At 45.0% G+C, this 24,079-nt stretch overlaps 1 protein-coding gene across 1 annotated transcript in view; it reads left to right on the forward strand.

The window, feature by feature from the left end:
- The window catches only part of KCNT1 (potassium sodium-activated channel subfamily T member 1), a 324,059-nt gene that overhangs the window by 230,536 nt on the left and 69,444 nt on the right, over positions 1-24,079 (forward strand). The window contains 8 exon segments of the mRNA XM_075324674.1: positions 4,992-5,075; positions 5,972-6,066; positions 9,563-9,743; positions 12,853-13,017; positions 13,741-13,877; positions 14,085-14,148; positions 14,444-14,552; positions 14,781-14,889. Coding sequence (XP_075180789.1) covers positions 4,992-5,075; positions 5,972-6,066; positions 9,563-9,743; positions 12,853-13,017; positions 13,741-13,877; positions 14,085-14,148; positions 14,444-14,552; positions 14,781-14,889 — 944 coding nt within the window.

Below are 24,079 nucleotides of genomic sequence, written 5' to 3' on the forward strand. Positions count from 1 at the left end.
GCTTCCTCCGTATACCTGATCTCAGCAGTCGCTTCCTCCGTATATCTGATCTCAGCAGTCGCTTCCTCCGTATATCTGATCTCAGCAGTCGCTTCCTCTGTATATCTGATCTCTGCAGTCGCTTCCTCCGTATATCTGATCTCAGCAGTCGCTTCCTCCGTATACCTGATCTCAGCAGTCGCTCCTCCGTATATCTGATCTCAGCAGTCGCTTCCTCCGTATATCTGATCTCAGCAGTCGCTTCCTCCGTATCTCTGATCTCAGCAGTCGCTCCCTCCGTATATCTGATCTCAGCAGTCGCTCCTCCGTATATCTGATCTCTGCAGTCGCTCCCTCCGCATCTCTGATCTCAGCAGTCGCTTCCTCTGTATATCTGATCTCGGCAGTCGCTCCTCTGTATATCTGATCTCAGCAGTCGCTCCCTCCGTATATCTGATCTCAGCAGTCGCTTCCTCCGTATATCTGATCTCTGCAGTCGCTTCCTCTGTATATCTGATCTCAGCAGTCGCTTCCTCCGTATATCTGATCTCTGCAGTCGCTTCCTCCGTATATCTGATCTCAGCAGTCGCTTCCTCCGTATATCTGATCTCAGCAGTCGCTTCCTCCGTATATCTGATCTCGGCAGTCGCTTCCTCCGTATCTCTGATCTCGGCAGTCGCTTCCTCCGTATATCTGATCTCAGCAGTCGCTCCTCCGTATATCTGATCTCAGCAGTCGCTTCCTCCGTATATCTGATCTCAGCAGTCGCTTCCTCCGTATATCTGATCTAAGCAGTCGCTTCCTCCGTATCTCTGATCTCTGCAGTCGCTTCCTCCGTATATCTGATCTCGGCAGTCGCTTCCTCCGTATATCTGATCTCAGCAGTCGCTCCCTCCGTATATCTGATCTCAGCAGTCGCTCCCTCCTTATATCTGATCTCAGCAGTCGCTCCCTCCGTATATCTGATCTCAGCAGTCCCTTCCTCCGTATATCTGATCTCAGCAGTCGCTCCCTCCGTATATCTGATCTCTGCAGTCACTTCCTCCGTATATCTGATCTCAGCAGTCGCTTCCTCCGTATATCTGATCTCAGCAGTCGCTCCCTCCGTATATCTGATCTCAGCAGTCGCTTCCTCCGTATATCTGATCTCAGCAGTCGCTCCCTCCGTATATCTGATCTCAGCAGTCGCTCCCTCCGTATATCTGATCTCAGCAGTCGCTCCCTCCGTATATCTGATCTCAGCAGTCGCTTCCTCCGTATATCTGATCTCAGCAGTCGCTCCCTCCTTATATCTGATCTCAGCAGTCGCTCCCTCCGTATATCTGATCTCAGCAGTCGCTCCCTCCGTATATCTGATCTCAGCAGTCGCTTCCTCCGTATATCTGATCTCTGCAGTCGCTCCCTCCGTATCTCTGATCTCAGCAGTCGCTCCCTCCGTATATCTGATCTCAGCAGTCGCTCCCTCCGTATATCTGATCTCAGCAGTCGCTCCCTCCGTATATCTGATCTCTGCAGTCGCTCCATCCGTATATCTGATCTCTGCAGTCACTCCCTCCGTATATCTCTGCCACTCGTGTGTACAGCGACCGCACCATGATCTGGAAGGAGGAGTACAGGGAAACAATAAGAATAATGCTGTCAGCAGCGCAGAGGATTTCAGGACAAAACCATTTCAGGACAGTCGCTTTCTTCCGCACAGTCGCTGGTGCGGGGAAAGTCTGTGGGATTCCCGGCTCTGATCCGCGCTCACTCAGGGACATCGGAAAAAAACAAGAGATTTCTTTTATGAGACGAAAATTACATATCAGCGTCGGCTTTATGCTCCCGGAGCCGAGAAAATGACACGTGTGACGGGGGGGTGCGGGGATCGAAATATGCGATTGCGGATGGAGGGTGCAGGGTGCGGAGGATGAAGAGGGGGCACAGGACAATCGGAGGGGGCGCAGGGTGAACAGGGAGCGCTGGGCGATTGAAGGGCGAGGGGGGAGCAGTGTGATTAGAGGGGGCGTGGGGCGATCAGAGGGTGAGAAGAGGGTGCAGGGGAACGTAGTGGGATCAGAGGGGATGTGGGGCAATCGAAGGGGGCGCAGGGCAAGTGGAGGATGAGGCGGGAGCGCAGAGTAATTGGAGGGCACAATGCGATCAGAGGGGGCATGGGGCAATTGGAGTGTGAATGGGGTGACCGGAGGGCGCAGTGCAATTGGAGGGTGAGGAAGAGTGTGATGGGGGAATATGGGGGGTTGTGTATCATTTTGTGTAGGTTCGTATTCTAGGCGCTGTGCTCTGTCCATCCTGTGTATTCCTTGTGGGTACATTGTCCTGTTTGCAGGTTAATCACCCCCTGCTGGGTTTTTGTACCTAAGTCTGGGGGAGGGGGGTCTGGGATCCACCTAAACTCTCTGCTTACCTGGGGGATTATTCATTCTGGCTGAGAAAGACAAGAGAGGTGTAAGATTGATCCTCTGAGGGAGACGCTGACACCCCACAGAGACTGTGAGAAACCCTGATTTCCCTGAAAAAGGACTGCTGGAGGATTAGGTCTAACCTCCTGGGACATTTATCCCATTACTGGACTACTTTACCCTCTGTGTGGTGGATTATTTTATGGATCTTCTGATGTGCATGAAATAAAGGATCCCTGGATTGTTCACCCATCTCTTGCTTTGTTGATTGTGTGATATTGAAGAAGGACCCCGTGACAAGGAGGGTGCAGGGTGATCTTTTGTCGGGCGTGGGGTGATTGTTGGGGGAGGTGTGGGGCAATCAGAGGGGGCGCAAGGCGAATGGAAGGTGAGGAGGGAGCGCGGAGTGATTGGAGCGTGCAGAACGATCAGAGGGGGCGTGGGGTGATTGGAGGATGAGGAAGGTGCATGGGGTGATTGGAGGGCGCAGGGCGATTGCTGGGTGAGGGGCGATCTTAGGGAGGTGAGGGGCAGGGATGCAGGGCGATCAGAGGGTGAGGGGTGATCTTAGGGAGGTGAGGGGCAGGGATGCAGGGCGATCAGAGGGTGAGGGGTGATCTTAGGGAGGTGAGGGGCAGGGATGCAGGGCGATCAGAGGGTGAGGGGTGATCTTAGGGAGGTGAGGGGCAGGGATGCAGGGCAATCAGAGGGTGAGGGGCGATCTTAGGGAGGTGAGGGGCAGGGATGCAGGGCAATCAGAGGGTGATGGGTGATCTTAGGGAGGTGAGGGGCAGGGATGCAGGGCAATCAGAGGGTGAGGGGCGATCTTAGGGAGGTGAGGGGCAGGGATGCAGGGCAATCAGAGGGTGAGGGGCGATCTTAGGGAGGTGAGGGGCAGGGATGCAGGGCAATCAGAGGGTGAGGGGCGATCTTAGGGAGGTGAGGGGCAGGGATGCAGGGCAATCAGAGGGTGAGGGGCGATCTTAGGGAGGTGAGGGGCAGGGATGCAGGGCAATCAGAGGGTGAGGGGTGATCTTAGGGAGGTGAGGGGCAGGGATGCAGGGCGATCAGTGGGTAAGGGGCAATTGGAGGGTGACAAGGGGGTGCAAGGTGAGGAGGTGAATGCACGCTGATCGGACAGCTGGTGTAAGGATTGTTCAGATCGCATATCACTATCATTATACCAAACAGCCATATTGGCCCCGCTCCCAACTGTCCCAGACTTGAACTCGTGAACTCCTTGTCCGTAGGCAGCAGCTCCACCATTGAGCCTTTACTGAGAGATATAGGAGGGTCTTGTAATCTCAACCTGTACAGGGAATCCAAAAGCAGATTATTCCGCTTCGTAGAGATACAGTGTACATATATCTCTATGTCCCTGGAGGTGAAAACAAAAACTCAGATAATTTTTTTTATTCCTATAAAACTACTATAAATATATTGAGACACTGGCGGAATGATTCTCCTCCTGGCGCGGGCGAGATTATGGCTCAATTTAAAGCACTACTTAATCTGGATTGTCTGGAGGCAGAATAAAGCCGTTGATAATGAAATGGAAAGCATTTCTACCGCGATACCACACAGACTTGGAAATAGCTAATTATATGAAACCATTCACACTAGCAGAATGGTACCTGTTAGAGGACATAAGCGGAACATTAGGGAAATTGAACGTCCCTTTGTGTCACTAGAAAGCTGCGAGCCCCGTGTAGCTAGAGAGGAATGGAAGACCTTGGAGGATCGGATCTGCATTCTGGGGGTCTAGGGAACAAAAATAACTGCGAGGGTTTGGGGGAGGGTTAGGGTAGTTTATATATTATTACTGAGTTGATTTTTATTTTCACCCCTGCCTGGGGGACTCTAACCAACACCATTCAAACATTTCAGCAGGAGTCAAACCACTGAGCCACAGACTCTGCTGATGTCACAGGGAGACTTTTCTATAGTTGAAGCTGCAGTGCGGCCTCTGACTCCACAGGCAGATTACACCGGTGTACGGAGCAGAGTATCTCTGCCCTGTATTCTAGAGGGAGAATAAAAGAGATTTTTTTTTCCAGTATTAAAAGTACTTTTGCACAACGATCTGATGTTTTCATTGATATCATTTTGGAGGAGCAACAGTTACAGAAAAAAACGGCAATTCTGGCATTTTGATTTATTTTTTTTGTTTTATGGAATTTTTTTATATTCCTATTTTTATTTTTTACTTTATTTTACATGGGATTAAAAGGAGTAACAAGGTGGCAGCCATGGAGAGGGGGCCTTCAGCAGGACAATGGGGGAGGGCAACGAGTACCCAAAATACTGCACCACCCATATCTCGTATCTTTTAATGCTGCTGGGGTCCAACCACTGGGATACCCACAAATTCCTAATACCCCTTTTAAATAGTAAAAGCTCAGATTTTTACCACCACTAGGGGGAGCTAACAGTCAGATATTACTAACTACTGATGGGGCCCCTCACATTTAGGTACACCGGTGCTTTTAATGTAGCAGGATGCCCTAAAAATTAGGCAACATGAGCCAAGTGGTTTCAACATGTCCAGTACATAGGACCAATCACACCGACCTTCTAACGCCTGCCGTTCCCTCTCTTATTTCTTTCCAGATATTTTGGCCGCCTCTAAGAAATCTGTTTATCCCAGTTTTCCTCAACTGCTGGTTGGCTAAGTGCGTTCTGGAGAATATGATAGTAAGTATCTGTTTTCATTTAAGGATGTCAAGTAAAGTAGGCTGTGAAATTATCTGCAGGGGATGGAACAGCCATAACCAAGCTCCGCCCCTGAGGAGCCAGTACATACATAAAGCACTAAACTTTAGGCAGCAAGTAATCATACTGTCGGTTAGGAGGAATAATATGATTCCTGAATAACAGAGGGAAATTCCTGTGTGTCTTGGGAACCTCCCTTCTAAAATATGTATCAATTTAGGGTGCTGAGTAAAGACTTAAGCAGAGGCGGAGTCATAACAAAGGTATAAGAGATGTAGTGATCGCAGATTGCTTGTTGGCTGAGTGCATTCTGGAGAATATGATTGTAAGTATCTGTTGGCATTTAAGGATGTATCAAAGTAGGCTGTGAAATTATCTGCAGGGGGTAGAACAGCCACAACCAAGCTCCGCCCCTGAGGAACCAGTAGATACAAAAAGCACTAAAATATTAGGCAACCAGTAATCATACTATCTGTTAAGAGGAATAATAACATTCCTGATAACAGAGAGGTTCCTATGTGTCTTGGGAACCCCCTTCTAAAATATGTATCAATTTAGGGTGCTGAGTAAAGACTTAAGCAGAGGCAGAGCCATGGTATAAGAGATGCAGAGATCGCAGATCTGGGATTTTTAGTAAGCTCAAAGGCTGTTTAGCCAGATAAGATGACACTAGTATTAATAATGACGCATAATGGTGGGGGCTTCTGGGATTTTTTGTTATGCCCCGCCCTCGAGGAGCTTTCACTTTACATAATGCTATATCTTTGAAATCCTTGCATGTTATTGTAGAATATATATATATATATATATATATATATATATGTGTATATATGGCTCAGTTGTGGTGTCTTCTGAGCTAAATAATACCCTTCTTTCAGAATGATCTCCATCGTGCCATCCAGAGGACGCAGTCGGCCATGTTTAATCAGGTGATCATACTGATCTGCACCCTGCTCTGCCTTGTGTTCACGGGGTAAGTTATTACTTCTCCATTTACTTCTGGCGCAGGTCATCCTCCTATCAGGGTCCTGTAATTGTGCTCATCCTGAGCCTCCTGCTTCATGTGTATATAGAATATTGCCAGAGAGCTATGGAGGAAAAACTGCAGGGAAGGGAGAAGGAAAGCACCTAAGAATATATATATATATATATATATATATATATATATATATATATATATATATATATATATATATAATTAGATTTATGTGCAATTTTGGGGGTTAGAGTAAATGTTGCACAATCTGAAGACCCTCGTCTATGTGCTGTGTAAGCGCTGCATGATCTTAAGATGCTGGAAGTAGCTGAGGGAGATGAGTGCTGGTGCACTAAGGAGTCACGAGGAGCCGCATGTGGTGGCATCTTATGTAACCGCCGGCGCTGCGTGGCACTTCTTGCCCACCGCATGCAGCTCTTCTGATTCCCCTCCTGCCATTAGTTCAGTGCTGATAAGGAGAAGTATTTTTCTTGTGAGCACTCAAGATTTCCAGCAAGACATGAAGGATCAGGTAAGATCTCCAACCATTGTGTATAATCCCTGACAGTTAAAGACACAGCAGCTTTACTAAAACAGCCGGTTACAATGCAAGAAAAACCATCATTCCGGAGCACTCAGGTTACTTAGGAACGATTTTCTTCTTTCAATGTGACTTTCCCTTTTTAATCAAGATGCTGTGTATGTAATGGCAGGTATTATACATTTTATGTAACATGGAAGCCACATAAACTTCAGTCCAGAGCACTCAGGTTACTTAGGAATGATTTTCTTTTTGCAATGTGTCTTTCCCTTTTTAATAGAGCTGCTGTGTATATAATGGTGGGTATTAAACATTTGCAGTTACTTAGAAGCCACGTACACTTCAGTCCAGCGCACTTAGGTTACTTAGGAATAATTTTCTTATTGCAATGTGTCTTTCCCTTTTTAAGAGAGTTGCTGTGTATATAATGGTGGGTATTAAACATTTTCAATAACAATCACATACACTTCAGTCCAGAGCATTCAGGTTACTTAGGAGTACTTTTCTTCTTGCAATGTGATTTTCCCTTTTTAATAAAGCTGCTGTATATGTATTGTCAGGTATTTTACATTTGCAGCAACAGAGAGGCCACATTCACTTCAGTCCAGAGCACTCAGGTTACTTAGGAAGGATTTTCTTTTTGCAATCTGACTTTCCCTTTGTAATCACGCTGCTGCATATGTAATGGCAGGTGTTATACATTTTGTAGTTACAATGAAGCCGCATTAGCTTCAGTCCAGAGCACTCAGGTTATTTAGGATTAATTTTCCTATTGCAATGTGACTTTCCCTTTTTAATAAAGCTGCTATGTATGTAATGGCATGTATTATACATTTGCAGTAACAGACAAGCCACATTAACTTCAGTCCAGAGCACCCAGGATGCTTAGGAATAGTTTTCCTCTTGCAATGTGACTTTCTATTTTTAATAAAGCTTCTGTGTATAGTATGTAATGGCAGATATTATACATTTGCAGTAATAGAAAGGCTAAATTATCTTCAATTCAGAGCACTCAGGTTACTTAGGAATGATTTTCTTCTTGCAATGTGACTTTCCCTTTTTAATAGAGTTGCTGTGTATATAATGGTGGGTATTATACATTTGCAGTAACAGAGAAACCACATTCACTTCAGTCCAGAGCACTTAGGTTACTTAGGAATAAAGTTAATCTGGCTTCTTTGCTACTGCAAATGTGGGTATTATACATTTGCAGTAACAGAGAAGCCACATTCACTTCAGTCCAGAGCACTCGGGTTACTTAGGAGTAATTTTCTTCTTGCAATATGACTTTCCCTTTTTAATAAAGCTGCTGTGTATGTAATGGCAGGTGCTATACATTTGCAATAACAGAGGAACCACATTCACTTCAGTCCAGAGCACTCAGGTTACTTAGGAGTAATTTTCTTCTTGCAATATCACTTTCCCTTTTTAATAAAGCTGCTGTGTATGTAATGGCAGGTGCTATACGTTTGCAATAACAGAGGAGTCACATTCACTTCAGTCCAGAGCACTCAGGTTACTTAGGAATAAAGATAATCTGTCTTCTTTGCTACTGCAAATATATAATACCCGCCATTACATACATAGCCGCTTTGTTAAAAAGGGAAAGTCAGATTGCAAGAAAAAAAATCATTCCTAAGTAACCTGAGTGCTCTGGATTGACGTTAAAGGGAATCTATCAGCAGGATTTTACCCCCCCCCCCCAAACTATATGATCATGTTGCTCTTACAAAGCCAAGTCCAGCGATACCATTACATGACCAGCCTGTTGTTCCTTCGTGACTGACAAATCAGCATTTGAATTGATCTGAAAACGAGTCTTTAAGAGAATATGATAGATCTAAAGCCTCTGTCACTCCAGCTCTACTCCCTGCCCCAGTGTCACCGTTTAGTGAGTAAAATGCTAAATTTCCGCTTCCCTATAGCTGCCACTAGGGAGAGCTCTGTGTAAACAGTAATAAGCAAAATGCCGTTTCTTGTTCTTCTATGCTGGCATAGTCTGTGCAGGGGTAGATGGGCATTTTACAGTGTGGCGCCACTCTGTGGATACTATATCCCCTTATATATGAGGACAGCTATCATTCTGGGTGCACTTATAGAGTACTGCACTGAGATTGCGGGGGTGGGCACTATTTTGGTACGAGTGTATGATGCGGCAGTCATTTCCTTTTGACGCACTTTGATCTGAATATTCCGTCTTCGCCCACCTTCAATTAATACCCAGAGTGTAAGGTAATATTGCCCATTGTGTGTGATAATACCGCACTATGACTGCGCTATATATAGAGCGGATATACTTTTTTTTTTTTCAGCCGCATTTCCTACCTTCTACGTCAACAATCATTCGCCCTCTGTAACAATACATTATAATATGAGCGTTGGGCAATTGCTGCCAAACGGCATAGAGCAGATCGACGTCCCGGACCCCCTCCACCCCCCCAATCCACAGCACTGTACAATTACTGGACAATGGCTCCTGACTCATTACAGGGCCCGGTTTCCGTTCGTTGCGGCTTATTCAGAAAAATATGATTACTAGTCATTATTTTGACGTGTCTTGCACAAAGTCACCATGTGGGGGCGCTATTGATATATATTGGTAAGCACCGCAGCTTCCAGACAGGATTTATGGGGTATGTGATAAAATCCTAATCATGTTTGATCAATTTTTCATCATTTTCCATATCTCTGCTTGCTATCAGTGAATGGAAACCTAAGAAGTGGGAAAAAATCCATCCCTGCCACAATGCAGTTATCAGTGTCTGGTAATGAGCCGCCCCTTTGAAGGAAATAAAGAAGGTTTCCATTCATTTGCAAGCAGCAGAGATCTTACCCTTAGAGGAAATGATACACAAAATATATATAACAATATTTGCATTTTGGAGGCCCCACCGAGATACCTCCCTCACCCAGGATGCTACCCACTAATGGCTGCCCGCTGCTCTCTTCCAGGATGTGCGGCATTCAGCATTTGGAAAGGGCCGGGGAAAACCTTTCACTCTTCAAATCGTTTTATTTCTGCATCGTCACCTTCTCCACGGTGGGATATGGAGATGTGACCCCCAAAATCTGGCCCTCGCAGCTCCTGGTGGTGATAATGATCTGTGTGGCTCTCGTGGTGTTACCCCTGCAGGTAAGCAGTGAAGCGTTATTTATGGGTAAGAGGGAGGGGAACCGCAAAAATAGCAATTACTAATGTAGCAAGAAAAGGACTCCATTAAAAGGGATGTGCCCGATTCATAGGAAGTGAATAGTGATGAGCGGGCACTACCATGCTCGAGTGCTCAATACTGGTAACTAGTGATGAGCGGGCACTACCATGCTCAGGTGCTCAGTACTGGTAACTACCATCACTAGTTACCAGTACTGAGCACACGAGCATGGTACTGCCCGCTCATCACTAGTTACCAGTACTGAGCACCCGAGCATGGTAGTGCCCGCTCATCACTAGTTACCAGTACTGAGCACCCGAGCATGGTAGTGCTCACTCATCACTAGTTACCAGTACAGAGCACCCGAGCATGGTAGTGCCCGCTCATCACTAGTTACCAGTACAGAGTACCCGAGCATGGTAGTGTCCACTCATCACTAGTTACCAGTACTGAGCACCTGAGCATGGTAGAGCCCGCTCATCACTAGTTAGCAGTACTGAGCACCCGAGCATGGTAGTGCCCGCTCATCACTAGTTACCAGTACTGAGCACACGAGCATGGTACTGCCCGCTCATCACTAGTTACCAGTACTGAGCACCCGAGCATGGTAGTGCCCGCTCATCACTAGTTACCAGTACTGAGCACCCGAGCATGGTAGTGCTCACTCATCACTAGTTACCAGTACAGAGCACCCGAGCATGGTAGTGCCCGCTCATCACTAGTTACCAGTACAGAGTACCCGAGCATGGTAGTGTCCACTCATCACTAGTTACCAGTACTGAGCACCTGAGCATGGTAGAGCCCGCTCATCACTAGTTAGCAGTACTGAGCACCCGAGCATGGTAGTGCCCGCTCATCACTAGTTACCAGTACTGAGCACACGAGCATGGTACTGCCCGCTCATCACTAGTTACCAGTACTGAGCACCCGAGCATGGTAGTGCCCGCTCATCACTAGTTACCAGTACTGAGCACCCGAGCATGGTAGTGCTCACTCATCACTAGTTACCAGTACTGAGCACCCGAGCATGGTACTGCCCGCTCATCACTAGTTACCAGTACTGAGCACCCGAGCATGGTAGTGCCCGCTCATCACTAGTTACCAGTACTGAGCACCCGAGCATGGTAGTGCTCACTCATCGCTAGTTACCAGTACTGAGCACCCGAGCATGGTAGTGCCCGCTCATCACTACTTACCAGTACTGAGTACCTGAGCATGGTAGTGCCCGCTCATCACTAGTTAGCAGTACTGAGCACCTGAGCATGGTAGTGCCCGTTCATCACTAGTTACCAGTACTGAGCACCTGAGCATGGTAGTGCCCGCTCATCACTAGTTACCAGTACTGAGCACCCGAGCATGGTAGTGCTCACTCATCGCTAGTTACCAGTACTGAGCATGGTAGTGCCCGCTCATTACTAGTTACCAGTACTGAGCACCTGAGCATGGTAGTGCCCGCTCATCACTAGTTACCAGTACTGAGCACCCGAGCATGGTAGTGCCCGCTCATCACTAGTTACCAGTACTGAGCACCCGAGCATGGTAGTGCCCGCTCATCACTAGTTACCAGTACTGAGCACCCGAGCATGGTAGTGCTCACTCATCGCTAGTTACCCGTACTGAGCATGGTAGTGCCCGCTCATCACTAGTTACCAGTACTGAGCACCTGAGCATGGTAGTGCCCGCTCATCACTAGTTACCAGTACTGAGCACCTGAGCATGGTAGTGCCCGCTCATCACTAGTTACCAGTACTGAGCACCTGAGCATGGTAGTGCCCACTCATCACTAGTTACCAGTACTGAGCACCTGAGCATGGTAGTGCCCGCTCATCACTAGTTACCAGTACTGAGCACCTGAGCATGGTAGTGCCCGCTCATCACTAGTTACCAGTACTGAGCACCTGAGCATGGTTTTGCCCGCTCATCACTAGTTACCAGTACTGAGCACCCGAGCATGGTAGTGCCCGCTCATCACTAGTTACCAGTACTGAGCACCCGAGCATGGTAGTGCCCGCTCATCACTAGTTACCAGTACTGAGCACCTGAGCATGGTAGTGCCCGCTCATCACTAGTTACCAGTACTGAGCACCCGAGCATGGTAGTGCCCGCTCATCACTAGTTACCAGTACTGAGCACCCGAGCATGGTAGTGCCCGCTCATCACTAGTTACCAGTACTGAGCACCCGAGCATGGTAGTGCTCACTCATCGCTAGTTACCAGTACTGAGCACCCGAGCATGGTAGTGCCCGCTCATCACTAGTTACCAGTACTGAGCACCTGAGCATGGTAGTGCCCGCTCATCACTAGTTACCAGTACTGAGCACCTGAGCATGGTAGTGCCCGCTCATCACTAGTTACCAGTACTGAGCACCTGAGCATGGTTTTGCCCGCTCATCACTAGTTACCAGTACTGAGCACCTGAGCATCCTCCCTGTAGAATGAATGATGACATCTCTATATATACAGTAGATAGCACAGCATCCACCATTCACAATAGGTGATGTCACAGCTCACCTCCTCTGGTAAAATGACTGATAACACTTCTATATACAGTATAAAACACAAGATCCACCATTCACAATAGGTGTTATCACAGCTCACCTCCTCCTCCTTCTGTACAATGACTGATAACACATCTATATACAGTAGATAACACAGCATCCACCATTCACTATAGGTGATCTACTGTATATAGATGTGTTACCAGTCATTGTACAGAAGGAGGAGGAGGTGAGCTGTGATTATATCTCTATATACAGTAGATATTATAGAATCCACAATTCACACAGCTGATGTCACAGCTCACCTCCTCCTGATGTAAACAGTCGGTCATTTTCTGTTAGCACGTTCCCTTTAAACATCCATAAAAATAGAAATAAATAACAAGAAATTAATAATAATAATATTAATATAATTTGACCCTATAAAACCAAACTGACCTGGAAATGGAAATGTCTGGAAAATTCAGTGAAAAGCAGAAAAACAAAATAAGCTGAAATAAAACCCTCAATACTTAATGACACAACATAAAAGCTTATAAACCTGATTCTGATGATGATGATTATATCTGGGGGTTTGTTCTTATTCCGGCAGTTTGAGGAGCTGGTGTATCTGTGGATGGAGCGTCAGAAATCTGGAGGAAACTACAGCCGGCATCGAGCCCAGACGGAGAAGCATGTTGTCCTATGTGTCAGCTCCCTCAAGATCGACCTCCTCATGGACTTCCTCAACGAGTTCTATGCCCATCCGCGGCTCCAGGTACCGGAGTGTTACTGTAGGACCTGTGATCCTCCGGTGCCCGGTCCACCAAAAGATCCTCCGGTGCCCGGTCCACCAAAAGATCCTCCGGTACCCGGTCCACCAAAAGATCCTCTGGTGTTCAGTCCACCAAAAGATCCTTTGCTGTCTAGTCCACCAGAAGATTCTCCGGTATCCGGTCCACCAAAAGATCCTCTGGTGTCCAGTCCACCAAAAGATCCACCGGTGCCCGGTCCACCAAAAGATCCTCTGGTGTCCAGTCCACCAAAAGATCCACCGGTGCCCGGTCCACCAAAAGATCCTCCGGTACCCGGTCCACCAAAAGGTCCTCCGGTGCCCGGTCCACCAAAAGATCCTCCGGTGCCTGGTCCACCAAAAGATCCTCTGGTGTCCAGTCCACCAAAAGATCCCCCGGTGCCCGGTCCACCAAAAGATCCTCCGGTGTCCGGTCCACCAAAAGATCCTCCGGTGTCCGGTCCACCAAAACATCCTCTGGTGTCTGGTCCACCAGAAGATCCTCCGGTATCCGGTCCACCAAAAGATCCTCCAGTGTCCGCTCCACCAAAAGATCCTCCGGTGTCTGGTTCACCAAAAGATCCTCTGGTGGGCCCACATGACCCTCAACAATCGACCTTTCTGGAGATGCATAATTTCCCTTATTTTTCGGTTTATTTTCGTCTTGGGAGCTAATTTCTCCTTTTTGTCTCCATCGCTTTTTTCCAGGATTACTACGTGGTTATTCTCTGCCCAACAGAAATGGATATTCAGGTCCGACGGGTTCTGCAGATACCGCTCTGGTCCCAGAGGGTCATCTACCTCCAAGGGTCGGCCCTCAAAGACCAAGACCTCATGAGAGCAAAGTGAGTCCAGGCCTGAAGATAGCATGGTTGTATGGTATTTGCTCACTGGCTCCCCCAGTGGACGGGAACGATCACTGCTACAAGCTCCTCCATTTACTGGGAAAGCTCAATTCTAAATATTCCTCCCCCACAGTCGTAACAAATTCTGTAATAGTCCCTCATAATGGTGTGAATGATTAATCCTCCATTTCTGGTTCCTTCTTCCAGGATGGATGATGCCGAAGCTTGTTTTATCCTCAGCAGCCGAAACGAGGTGGACCGGACCGCCGCGGTAAGAACCGAACATCGATTCCTCCACTATCCCATCTTTCTACTTTAAAAAAAAAAAAAATCACTGAAAGAGTTAACTGAGGATCTATCAGCGAGCTCAGATGGGGGAGATTGTAGCTGTCTATTTCTGCTTCATCCATGGACTCAAATTCCTCCACTGTCCCATCTTTCAACTTTAAAGAGGTTACAGAAGGAGTCAACTGAGAATCAGTCAGCGAGCTCAGATGGGGGCGTTTGTAACTCTACGTCTATTTCTGCTATACAGCAGGAAACCTTTTTGCTCCTTATGCCTTTAGGACCACCAGACCATCCTGAGAGCCTGGGCCGTGAAAGATTTTGCCCCCAACTGTCCGCTGTACGTGCAGATTCTGAAGCCCGAAAATAAATTCCATGTCAAATTTGCAGGTAAGTTGCACTTTGGCCCTTTCTTTGCCCCTTTACCTTCCTCCTATAGACAGAAAAAGGGAGATAAGTTTGGTTTTTTGTACTCCGTAACAATAGAGACACATGACTTTGCATGGGAGCTGTGTACTCAAAACGGGAGAAGACTTTCTTGAGCCGGACTTAGTTCATTTTTCTTTATATATGTACTACCGGAAAAAAACTAATGTGAACATGTTTTATACATTTCAGATCACGTGGTTTGTGAAGAAGAGTTCAAGTATGCCATGTTGGCATTAAACTGTGTGTGCCCGGCCACCTCCACCCTCATCACACTTCTCGTTCATACCTCAAGGGGGCAGTAAGTGTCAATCAGTCTATATATATGTGTATGTATATATATATATATATATATATATATATATATATATATAATGTTCTGGCTCCTTTTATAGCAGATCTGCATAGATTACACTGTCGTTCCTTATTGGATGATTTAAAGGGCATCTGCCATCACGGTTTTTTTGGGGTGCAATGTGTAATTTGGAGCTTTAGAACTTTTATTTTACACATCAGACAACTTAGAATTGTTGCATTAATGTTCAATCCCTTTATTTCTGTGAGTGTGTGAGCAAGAGTAACATCTACAGTGTATGCTAGAGGTGAGTGTGTGCAAGGGAGACATCTACAGGCCAGGAGGTGGTAGTGCACCAGGTGTGAAACTGATGAAATTACCCCTTTAACTCATTCTTCCGTCACAGAACTTTCAGATTTTTCTCCCGATAGTTTGTATATTATTAGAGAATATTTTTTTTTTTTGCCTTGTAATGATATCCTCTAATTATGTCTCGCGCCAACCATTAATATTGCATATCTAGAAATGTATCCGCAGATGCCCCCTTTGTAGGGCTCACTGCGGCTGACCTAGAAAGCGGAGAGTGCGGATACAGTGCGGATGATATTACATCACGACTCCATAAATCTTTCATCACACCGTGCAAGGGGGATTATGTGGAAGGTCAGAACGTTCTCACTCATCCTTTCTTGGAAGGTTCGAGACCTTGAACACTCACAAGGTCCCTGGAGAGGAAAGAGTTAAAGGGGTTATCTTTCTGCAGTCATTTATCTCAAAGAAATTGCTTCCTTTGGCTGACAGCTATGTATATCCATATGTAGTGAGCTCCCCCTAGTGGTGGCTGTATAAATCTGTATGTAGTGAGCTCCCTCTAGTGGTGGCTGTATATATCTGTATGTAGTGAGCTCCCTCTAGTGGTGACTGTATAAATCTGTATGTAGTGAGCTCCCTCTAGTGGTGGCTGTATATATCTGTATGTAGTGAGCTCCCTCTAGTGGTGGCTGTATAAATCTGTATGTAGTGAGCTCCCTCTAGTGGTGGCTGTATAAATCTGTATGTAGTGAGCTCCCTCTAGTGGTGGCTGTATAAATCTGTATGTAGTGAGCTCCCTCTAGTGGTGGCTGTATAAATCTGTATGTAGTAAGCTCCCTCTAGTGGTGGCTGTATAAATCTGTATGTAGTGAGCTCCCCCTAGTGGTGGCTGTATAAATCTGTATGTAGTGAGCTCCCTCTAGTGGTGGCTGTATAAATCTGTATGTAGTGAGCTCCCTCTAGTGGTGACTGTATATATCTGTATGTAGTGAGCTCCCTCTAGTGGTGACTGTATAAATCTGTATGTAGTGAGCTCCCTCTAGTGGTGGCTGTATATATCTGTATGTAGTGAACTCCCTCTAGTGGTGGCTGTATAAATCTGTATGTAGTGAGCTCCCTCTAGTGGTGGCTGTATAAATCTGTATGTAGTAAGCTCCCTCTAGTGGTGGCTGTATAAATCTGTATGTAGTGAGCTCCCCCTAGTGGTGGCTGTATAAATCTGTATGTAGTGAGCTCCCTCTAGTGGTGGCTGTATAAATCTGTATGTAGTGAGCTCCCCCTAGTGGTGGCTGTATAAATCTGTATGTAGTGAGCTCCCTCTAGTGGTGGCTGTATAAATCTGTATGTAGTGAGCTCCCTCTAGTGGTGACTGTATATATCTGTATGTAGTGAGCTCCCTCTAGTGGTGACTGTATAAATCTGTATGTAGTGAGCTCCCTCTAGTGGTGGCTGTATATATCTGTATGTAGTGAGCTCCCTCTAGTGGTGACTGTATAAATCTGTATGTAGTGAGCTCCCTCTAGTGGTGGCTGTATATATCTGTATGTAGTGAGCTCCCTCTAGTGGTGGCTGTATATATCTGTATGTAGTGAGCTCCCTCTAGTGGTGGCTGTATAATCTGTATGTAGTGAGCTTCCTCTAGTGGTGGCTGTATAAATCTGTATGTAGTGAGCTCCCTCTAGTGGTGGCTGTATAAATCTGTATGTAGTGAGCTCCCCCTAGTGGTGGCTGTATAAATCTGTATGTAGTGAGCTCCCTCTAGTGGTGGCTGTATAAATCTGTATGTAGTGAGCTCCCTCTAGTGGTGGCTGTATAAATCTGTATGTAGTGAGCTCCCTCTAGTGGTGGCTGTATAAATCTGTATGTAGTGAGCTCCCCCTAGTGGTGGCTGTATAAATCTGTATGTAGTGAGCTCCCTCTAGTGGTGGCTGTATATAAATCTGTATGTAGTGAGCTCCCTCTAGTGGTGGCTGTATAATCTGTATGTAGTGAGCTCCCCCTAGTGGTGGCTGTATAAATCTGTATGTAGTGAGCTCCCCCTAGTGGTGGCTGTATAAATCTGTATGTAATGAGCTCCCCCTAGTGGTGGCTGTATAAATCTGTATGTAGTGAGCTCCCCCTAGTGGTGGCTGTATAAATCTGTATGTAGTGAGCTCCCTCTAGTAGTGGATGTATAAATCTGTATGTAGTGAGCTCCCTCTAGTGGTGGCTGTATAAATCTGTATGTAGTGAGCTCCCTCTAGTGGTGGCTGTATAAATCTGTATGTAATGAGCTCCCCCTAGTGGTGGCTGTATAAATCTGTATGTAGTGAGCTCCCTCTAGTGGTGGCTGTATAAATCTGTATGTAATGAGCTCCCCCTAGTGGTGGCTGTATAAATCTGTATGTAGTGAGCTCCCTCTAGTGGTGGCTGTATAAATCTGTATGTAGTGAGCTCCCCCTAGTGGTGGCTGTATAAATCTGTATGTAGTGAGCTCCCTCTAGTGGTGGCTGTATAAATCTGTATGTAGTGAGCTCCCTCTAGTGGTGGCTGTATAAATCTGTATGTAGTGAGCTCCCTCTAGTGGTGGCTGTATAAATCTGTATGTAGTGAGCTCCCTCTAGTGGTGGCTGTATAAATCTGTATGTAGTGAGCTCCCTCTAGTAGTGGATGTATAAATCTGTATGTAGTGAGCTCCCTCTAGTGGTGGCTGTATAAATCTGTATGTAGTGAGCTCCCTCTAGTGGTGGCTGTATAAATCTGTATGTAATGAGCTCCCCCTAGTGGTGGCTGTATAAATCTGTATGTAGTGAGCTCCCTCTAGTGGTGGCTGTATAAATCTGTATGTAGTGAGCTCCCTCTAGTGGTGGCTGTATAAATCTGTATGTAATGAGCTCCCCCTAGTGGTAGCTGTATAAATCTGTATGTAGTGAGCTCCCCCTAGTGGTGGCTGTATAAATCTGTATGTAGTGAGCTCCCTCTAGTAGTGGATGTATAAATCTGTATGTAGTGAGCTCCCTCTAGTGGTGGCTGTATAAATCTGTATGTAGTGAGCTCCCTCTAGTGGTGGCTGTATAAATCTGTATGTAATGAGCTCCCCCTAGTGGTGGCTGTATAAATCTGTATGTAGTGAGCTCCCTCTAGTGGTGGCTGTATAAATCTGTATGTAATGAGCTCCCCCTAGTGGTGGCTGTATAAATCTGTATGTAGTGAGCTCCCCCTAGTGGTGGCTGTATAAATCTGTATGTAGTGAGCTCCCTCTAGTGGTGGCTGTATAAATCTGTATGTAGTGAGCTCCCTCTAGTGGTGGCTGTATAAATCTGTATGTAGTGAGCTCCCTCTAGTGGTGGCTGTATAAATCTGTATGTAGTGAGCTCCCTCTAGTGGTGGCTGTATAAATCTGTATGTAGTGAGCTCCCTCTAGTAGTGGATGTATAAATCTGTATGTAGTGAGCTCCCTCTAGTGGTGGCTGTATAAATCTGTATGTAGTGAGCTCCCTCTAGTGGTGGCTGTATAAATCTGTATGTAGTGAGCTCCCTCTAGTGGTGGCTGTATAAATCTGTATGTAGTGAGCTCCCTCTAGTGGTGGCTGTATAAATCTGTATGTAGTGAGCTCCCTCTAGTAGTGGATGTATAAATCTGTATGTAGTGAGCTCCCTCTAGTGGTGGCTGTATAAATCTGTATGTAGTGAGCTCCCTCTAGTGGTGGCTGTATAAATCTGTATGTAATGAGCTCCCCCTAGTGGTGGCTGTATAAATCTGTATGTAGTGAGCTCCCTCTAGTGGTGGCTGTATAAATCTGTATGTAGTGAGCTCCCTCTAGTGGTGGCTGTATAAATCTGTATGTAATGAGCTCCCCCTAGTGGTAGCTGTATAAATCTGTATGTAGTGAGCTCCCCCTAGTGGTGGCTGTATAAATCTGTATGTAGTGAGCTCCCTCTAGTAGTGGATGTATAAATCTGTATGTAGTGAGCTCCCTCTAGTGGTGGCTGTATAAATCTGTATGTAGTGAGCTCCCTCTAGTGGTGGCTGTATAAATCTGTATGTAATGAGCTCCCCCTAGTGGTGGCTGTATAAATCTGTATGTAGTGAGCTCCCTCTAGTGGTGGCTGTATAAATCTGTATGTAATGAGCTCCCCCTAGTGGTGGCTGTATAAATCTGTATGTAGTGAGCTCCCTCTAGTGGTGGCTGTATAAATCTGTATGTAGTGAGCTCCCCCTAGTGGTGGCTGTATAAATCTGTATGTAGTGAGCTCCCTCTAGTGGTGGCTGTATAAATCTGTATGTAGTGAGCTCCCTCTAGTGGTGGCTGTATAAATCTGTATGTAGTGAGCTCCCTCTAGTGGTGGCTGTATAAATCTGTATGTAGTGAGCTCCCTCTAGTGGTGGCTGTATATAAATCTGTATGTAGTGAGCTCCCTCTAGTGGTGGCTGTATATATCTGTATGTAGTGAGCTCCCTCTAGTGGTGGCTGTATAAATCTGTATGTATTGAAATGAAAAAAGGAGAGGGCGCTCCTGTGTGGAACCTTAAAAGCACAAGATTTAAGTGGTGTGAGATACACACTCACCTGATAGTGTTGTACAGCAGGTACAACACTCTATGATGCTGAAGGGGGAATCCTGGTTCACCGCTCCTCATTAGCGGGGATCCCGTCCTCTATGACCCGCAGGAATCTGCTCACACGATCGGAACTTCCACGTGTAGTGTGAAGCCGCCAGACCGGCGTCTGACAGCAGCTCTTCCTCCGAGACGGAAGGTCCCGTGATCCCGGTAGCAGTGATTCACCAGCCCCTTGCATACACATCAAATGGATCGCAGGATCCTGATCTGGCTGCAGCAGCCCCGTGAGCTCCCAAAGGGAGATAATTTAGTGGAGAGCAAACAAAAAAAAAACCACGGTATCGGCCGCGCTGCTCAGAAGAAGGTAGTGATAAGATTATTGATGAAGATTTATTAAGGATTAATATGCCACTACGCGTTACGGGGGTACATCCTCCCCCTTCCTCAGGTAGCAATAAAAAGGCAGGATATTGGATCTTATATACATGAATTGGGAGAAAAAAAAAAAGGTTCAAACCTTTTCCCACAATTAGATTAAATCCCCAACAGGGTGAAATCATTTGATCAATTAAGAACATTTCCCCATACAGGGTACTAGTATACATACATTCATGGTGAGAGACAATTGCATACATAGGTTCATAAAAACTATAGTTCATACTAAAATGTGTATTAAACATAATGATAAATCAATTTACTGCAGCTATAAAAGAAGTGTGTTACCAACATAATTATATGTACATATTACCATATTGTCATTATAAAAAGTGCTAACGAGCAAAATGATGAATAAATAAATAATGGATTCAAAATATGATTAGTGTAAAAAATGATAGGTATAAAAAATTATTAATATAAATCCCCACTCCCTTCCCATAGGAGTTTGTATGCCTAATGGGAATAAATTATTGGTAAACTGATCAGTGGAAGAATTACGGAAGTTTCCTGTGGGAGAATAAAATTACATAACTTACATAACTAAATGTGAAACACTGGAGATATTGAATGAAATAATTCTCTTTTTTTTTTTTTTCCTTTCTTTTCTCCTATACAAATATACATACACATACATATATACACATACACACATACATATATACACATACACACACATACATATATATACACACACCATACAATAAAATGGGATACATGATAAAAATCGGTGGAGCTATGATCATGTGATAGACCATGACGAGCCGATCAATTGTAAATTGGGTGAAAATTAAGAGGAACCATTTGATTGGAATAAATATGGAAGAATTAAATAAATTACAATAGATTGATGACCAGGGGAATCGATATACATACAAGGGGGAATCTAGTGGTTTCAAAAATAAATTATCAATTTGTTGATTCTCAAGTCTATTATATAATAATACTATTCTATTTCATTTTATTTAATGTGTATATATGTATGTGTATGTATATTTGTATAGGAGAAAAGAAAGGAAAAAAAAAAAAAGAGAATTATTTCATTCAATATCTCCAGTGTTTCACATTTAGTTATGTAAGTTATGTAATTTTATTCTCCCACAGGAAACTTCCGTAATTCTTCCACTGATCAGTTTACCAATAATTTATTCCCATTAGGCATACAAACTCCTATGGGAAGGGAGTGGGGATTTATATTAATAATTTTTTATACCTATCATTTTTTACACTAATCATATTTTTAATCCATTATTTATTTATTCATCATTTTGCTCGTTAGCACTTTTTATAATGACAATATGGTAATATGTACATATAATTATGTTGGTAACACACTTCTTTTATAGCTGCAGTAAATTGATTTATCATTATTTTTAATACACATTTTAGTATGAACTATAGTTTTTATGAACCTATGTATGCAATTGTCTCTCACCATGAATGTATGTATACTAGTACCCTGTATGGGGAAATGTTCTTAATTGATCAAATGATTTCACCCTGTTGGGGATTTAATCTAATTGTGGGAAAAGGTTTGAACCTTTTTTTTTTTTTTTCTCCCAATTCATGTATATAAGATCCAATATCCTGCCTTTTTATTGCTACCTGAGGAAGGGGGAGGATGTACCCCCGTAACACGTAGTGGCATATTAAGATTATTGATGAAGATTTATTAAGGATTATCACTACCTTCTTCTGAGCAGCGCGGCCGATACCGTGGTTTTTTTTTTTTTTTTTTTGTTTGCTCTCCACTAAATCTGTATGTAGTGAGCTCCCCCTAGTGGTGACTGTATAAATCTGTATGTAGTGAGCTCCCTCTAGTGGTGACTGTATATATCTGTATGTAGTGAGCTCCCCCTAGTGGTGACTGTATAAATCTGTATGTAGTGAGCTCCCTCTAGTGGTGGCTGTATAAATCTGTATGTAGTGAGCTCCCTCTAGTGGTGGCTGTATAAATCTGTATGTAGTGAGCTCCCTCTAGTGGTGACTGTATAAATCTGTATGTAGTGATCTCTCTCTAGTGGTGGTTGTATAAATCTGTATATAGTGAGCTCCCTCTAGTGGTGGCTGTATAAATCTGTATGTAGTGAGCTCCCTCTAGTGGTAGCTGTATAAATCTGTATGTAGTGAGCTCCCCCTAGTGGTGGCTGTATAAATCTGTATGTAGTGAGCTCCCTCTAGTGGTGGCTGTATAAATCTGTATGTAGTGAACTCCCCCTAGTGGTGGCTGTATAAATCTGTATGTAGTGAGCTCCCTCTAGTGGTGGCTGTATAAATCTGTATGTAGTGAGCTCCCTCTAGTGGTAGCTGTATAAATCTGTATGTAGTGAGCTCCCCCTAGTGGTGGCTGTATAAATCTGTATGTAGTGAGCTCCCTCTAGTGGTGGCTGTATAAATCTGTATGTAGTGAGCTCCCTCTAGTGGTGGCTGTATAAATCTGTATGTAGTGAACTCCCCCTAGTGGTGGCTGTATAAATCTGTATGTAGTGAGCTCCCTCTAGTGGTGGCTGTATAAATCTGTATGTAGTGAGCTCCCTCTAGTGGTAGCTGTATAAATCTGTATGTAGTGAGCTCCCCCTAGTGGTGGCTGTATAAATCTGTATGTAGTGAGCTCCCTCTAGTGGTGGCTGTATAAATCTGTATGTAGTGAGCTCCCTCTAGTGGTGGCTGTATAAATCTGTATGTAGTGAACTCCCCCTAGTGGTGGGTGTATAAATCTGTATGTAGTGAGCTCCCTCTAGTGGTGGCTGTATAAATCTGTATGTAGTGAGCTTCCTCTAGTGGTGGCTGTATAAATCTGTATGTAGTGAGCTCCCTCTAGTGGTGGCTGTATAAATCTGTATGTAGTGAGCTCCCTCTAGTGGTGGCTGTATAAATCTGTATGCAGTGAGCTCCCTCTAGTGGTGGCTGTATAAATCTGTATGTAGTGAGCTCCCTCTAGTGGTGGCTGTATAAATCTGTATGTAGTGAGCTTCCTCTAGTGGTGGCTGTATAAATCTGTATGTAGTGAGCTCCCTCTAGTGGTGGCTGTATAAATCTGTATGTAGTGAACTCCCTCTAGTGGTGGCTGTATAAATCTGTATGTAGTGATCTCTCTCTAGTGGTGGCTGTATAAATCTGTATGTAGTGAACTCCCTCTAGTGGTGGCTGTATAAATCTGTATGTAGTGATCTCTCTCTAGTGGTGGCTGTATAAATCTGTATGTAGTGAGCTCCCTCTAGTGGTGGCTGTATAAATCTGTATGTAGTGATCTCTCTCTAGTGGTGGCTGTATAAATCTGTATGTAGTGATCTCTCTCTAGTGGTGGCTGTATAAATCTGTATGTAGTGAGCTCCCTCTAGTGGTGGCTGTATAAATCTGTATGAAGTGAGCTCCCTCTAGTGGTGGCTGTATAAATCTGTATGTAGTGAGCTCCCTCTAGTGGTGGCTGTATAAATCTGTATGTAGTGAGCTCCCTCTAGTGGTGGCTGTATAAATCTGTATGTAGTGAGCTCCCTCTAGTGGTGGCTGTATAAATCTGTATGTAGTGATCTCTCTCTAGTGGTGGCTGTATAAATCTGTATGTAGTGATCTCTCTCTAGTGGTGGCTGTATAAATCTGTATGTAGTGAGCTCCCTCTAGTGGTGGCTGTATAAATCTGTATGAAGTGAGCTCCCTCTAGTGGTGGCTGTATAAATCTGTATGTAGTGAGCTCCCTCTAGTGGTGGCTGTATAAATCTGTATGAAGTGAGCTCCCTCTAGTGGTGGCTGTATAAATCTGTATGTAGTGAGCTCCCTCTAGTGGTGGCTGTATAAATCTGTATGTAGTGAGCTCCCTCTAGTGGTAGCTGTATATAAATCTGTATGTAGTGAGCTCCCTCTAGTGGTGACTGTATAAATCTGTATGTAGTGAGCTCCCTCTAGTGG

Source organism: Anomaloglossus baeobatrachus, chromosome 9, assembly GCF_048569485.1.
Source record: "Anomaloglossus baeobatrachus isolate aAnoBae1 chromosome 9, aAnoBae1.hap1, whole genome shotgun sequence".
In the NCBI taxonomy this organism is placed as follows: domain Eukaryota; kingdom Metazoa; phylum Chordata; class Amphibia; order Anura; family Aromobatidae; genus Anomaloglossus; species Anomaloglossus baeobatrachus.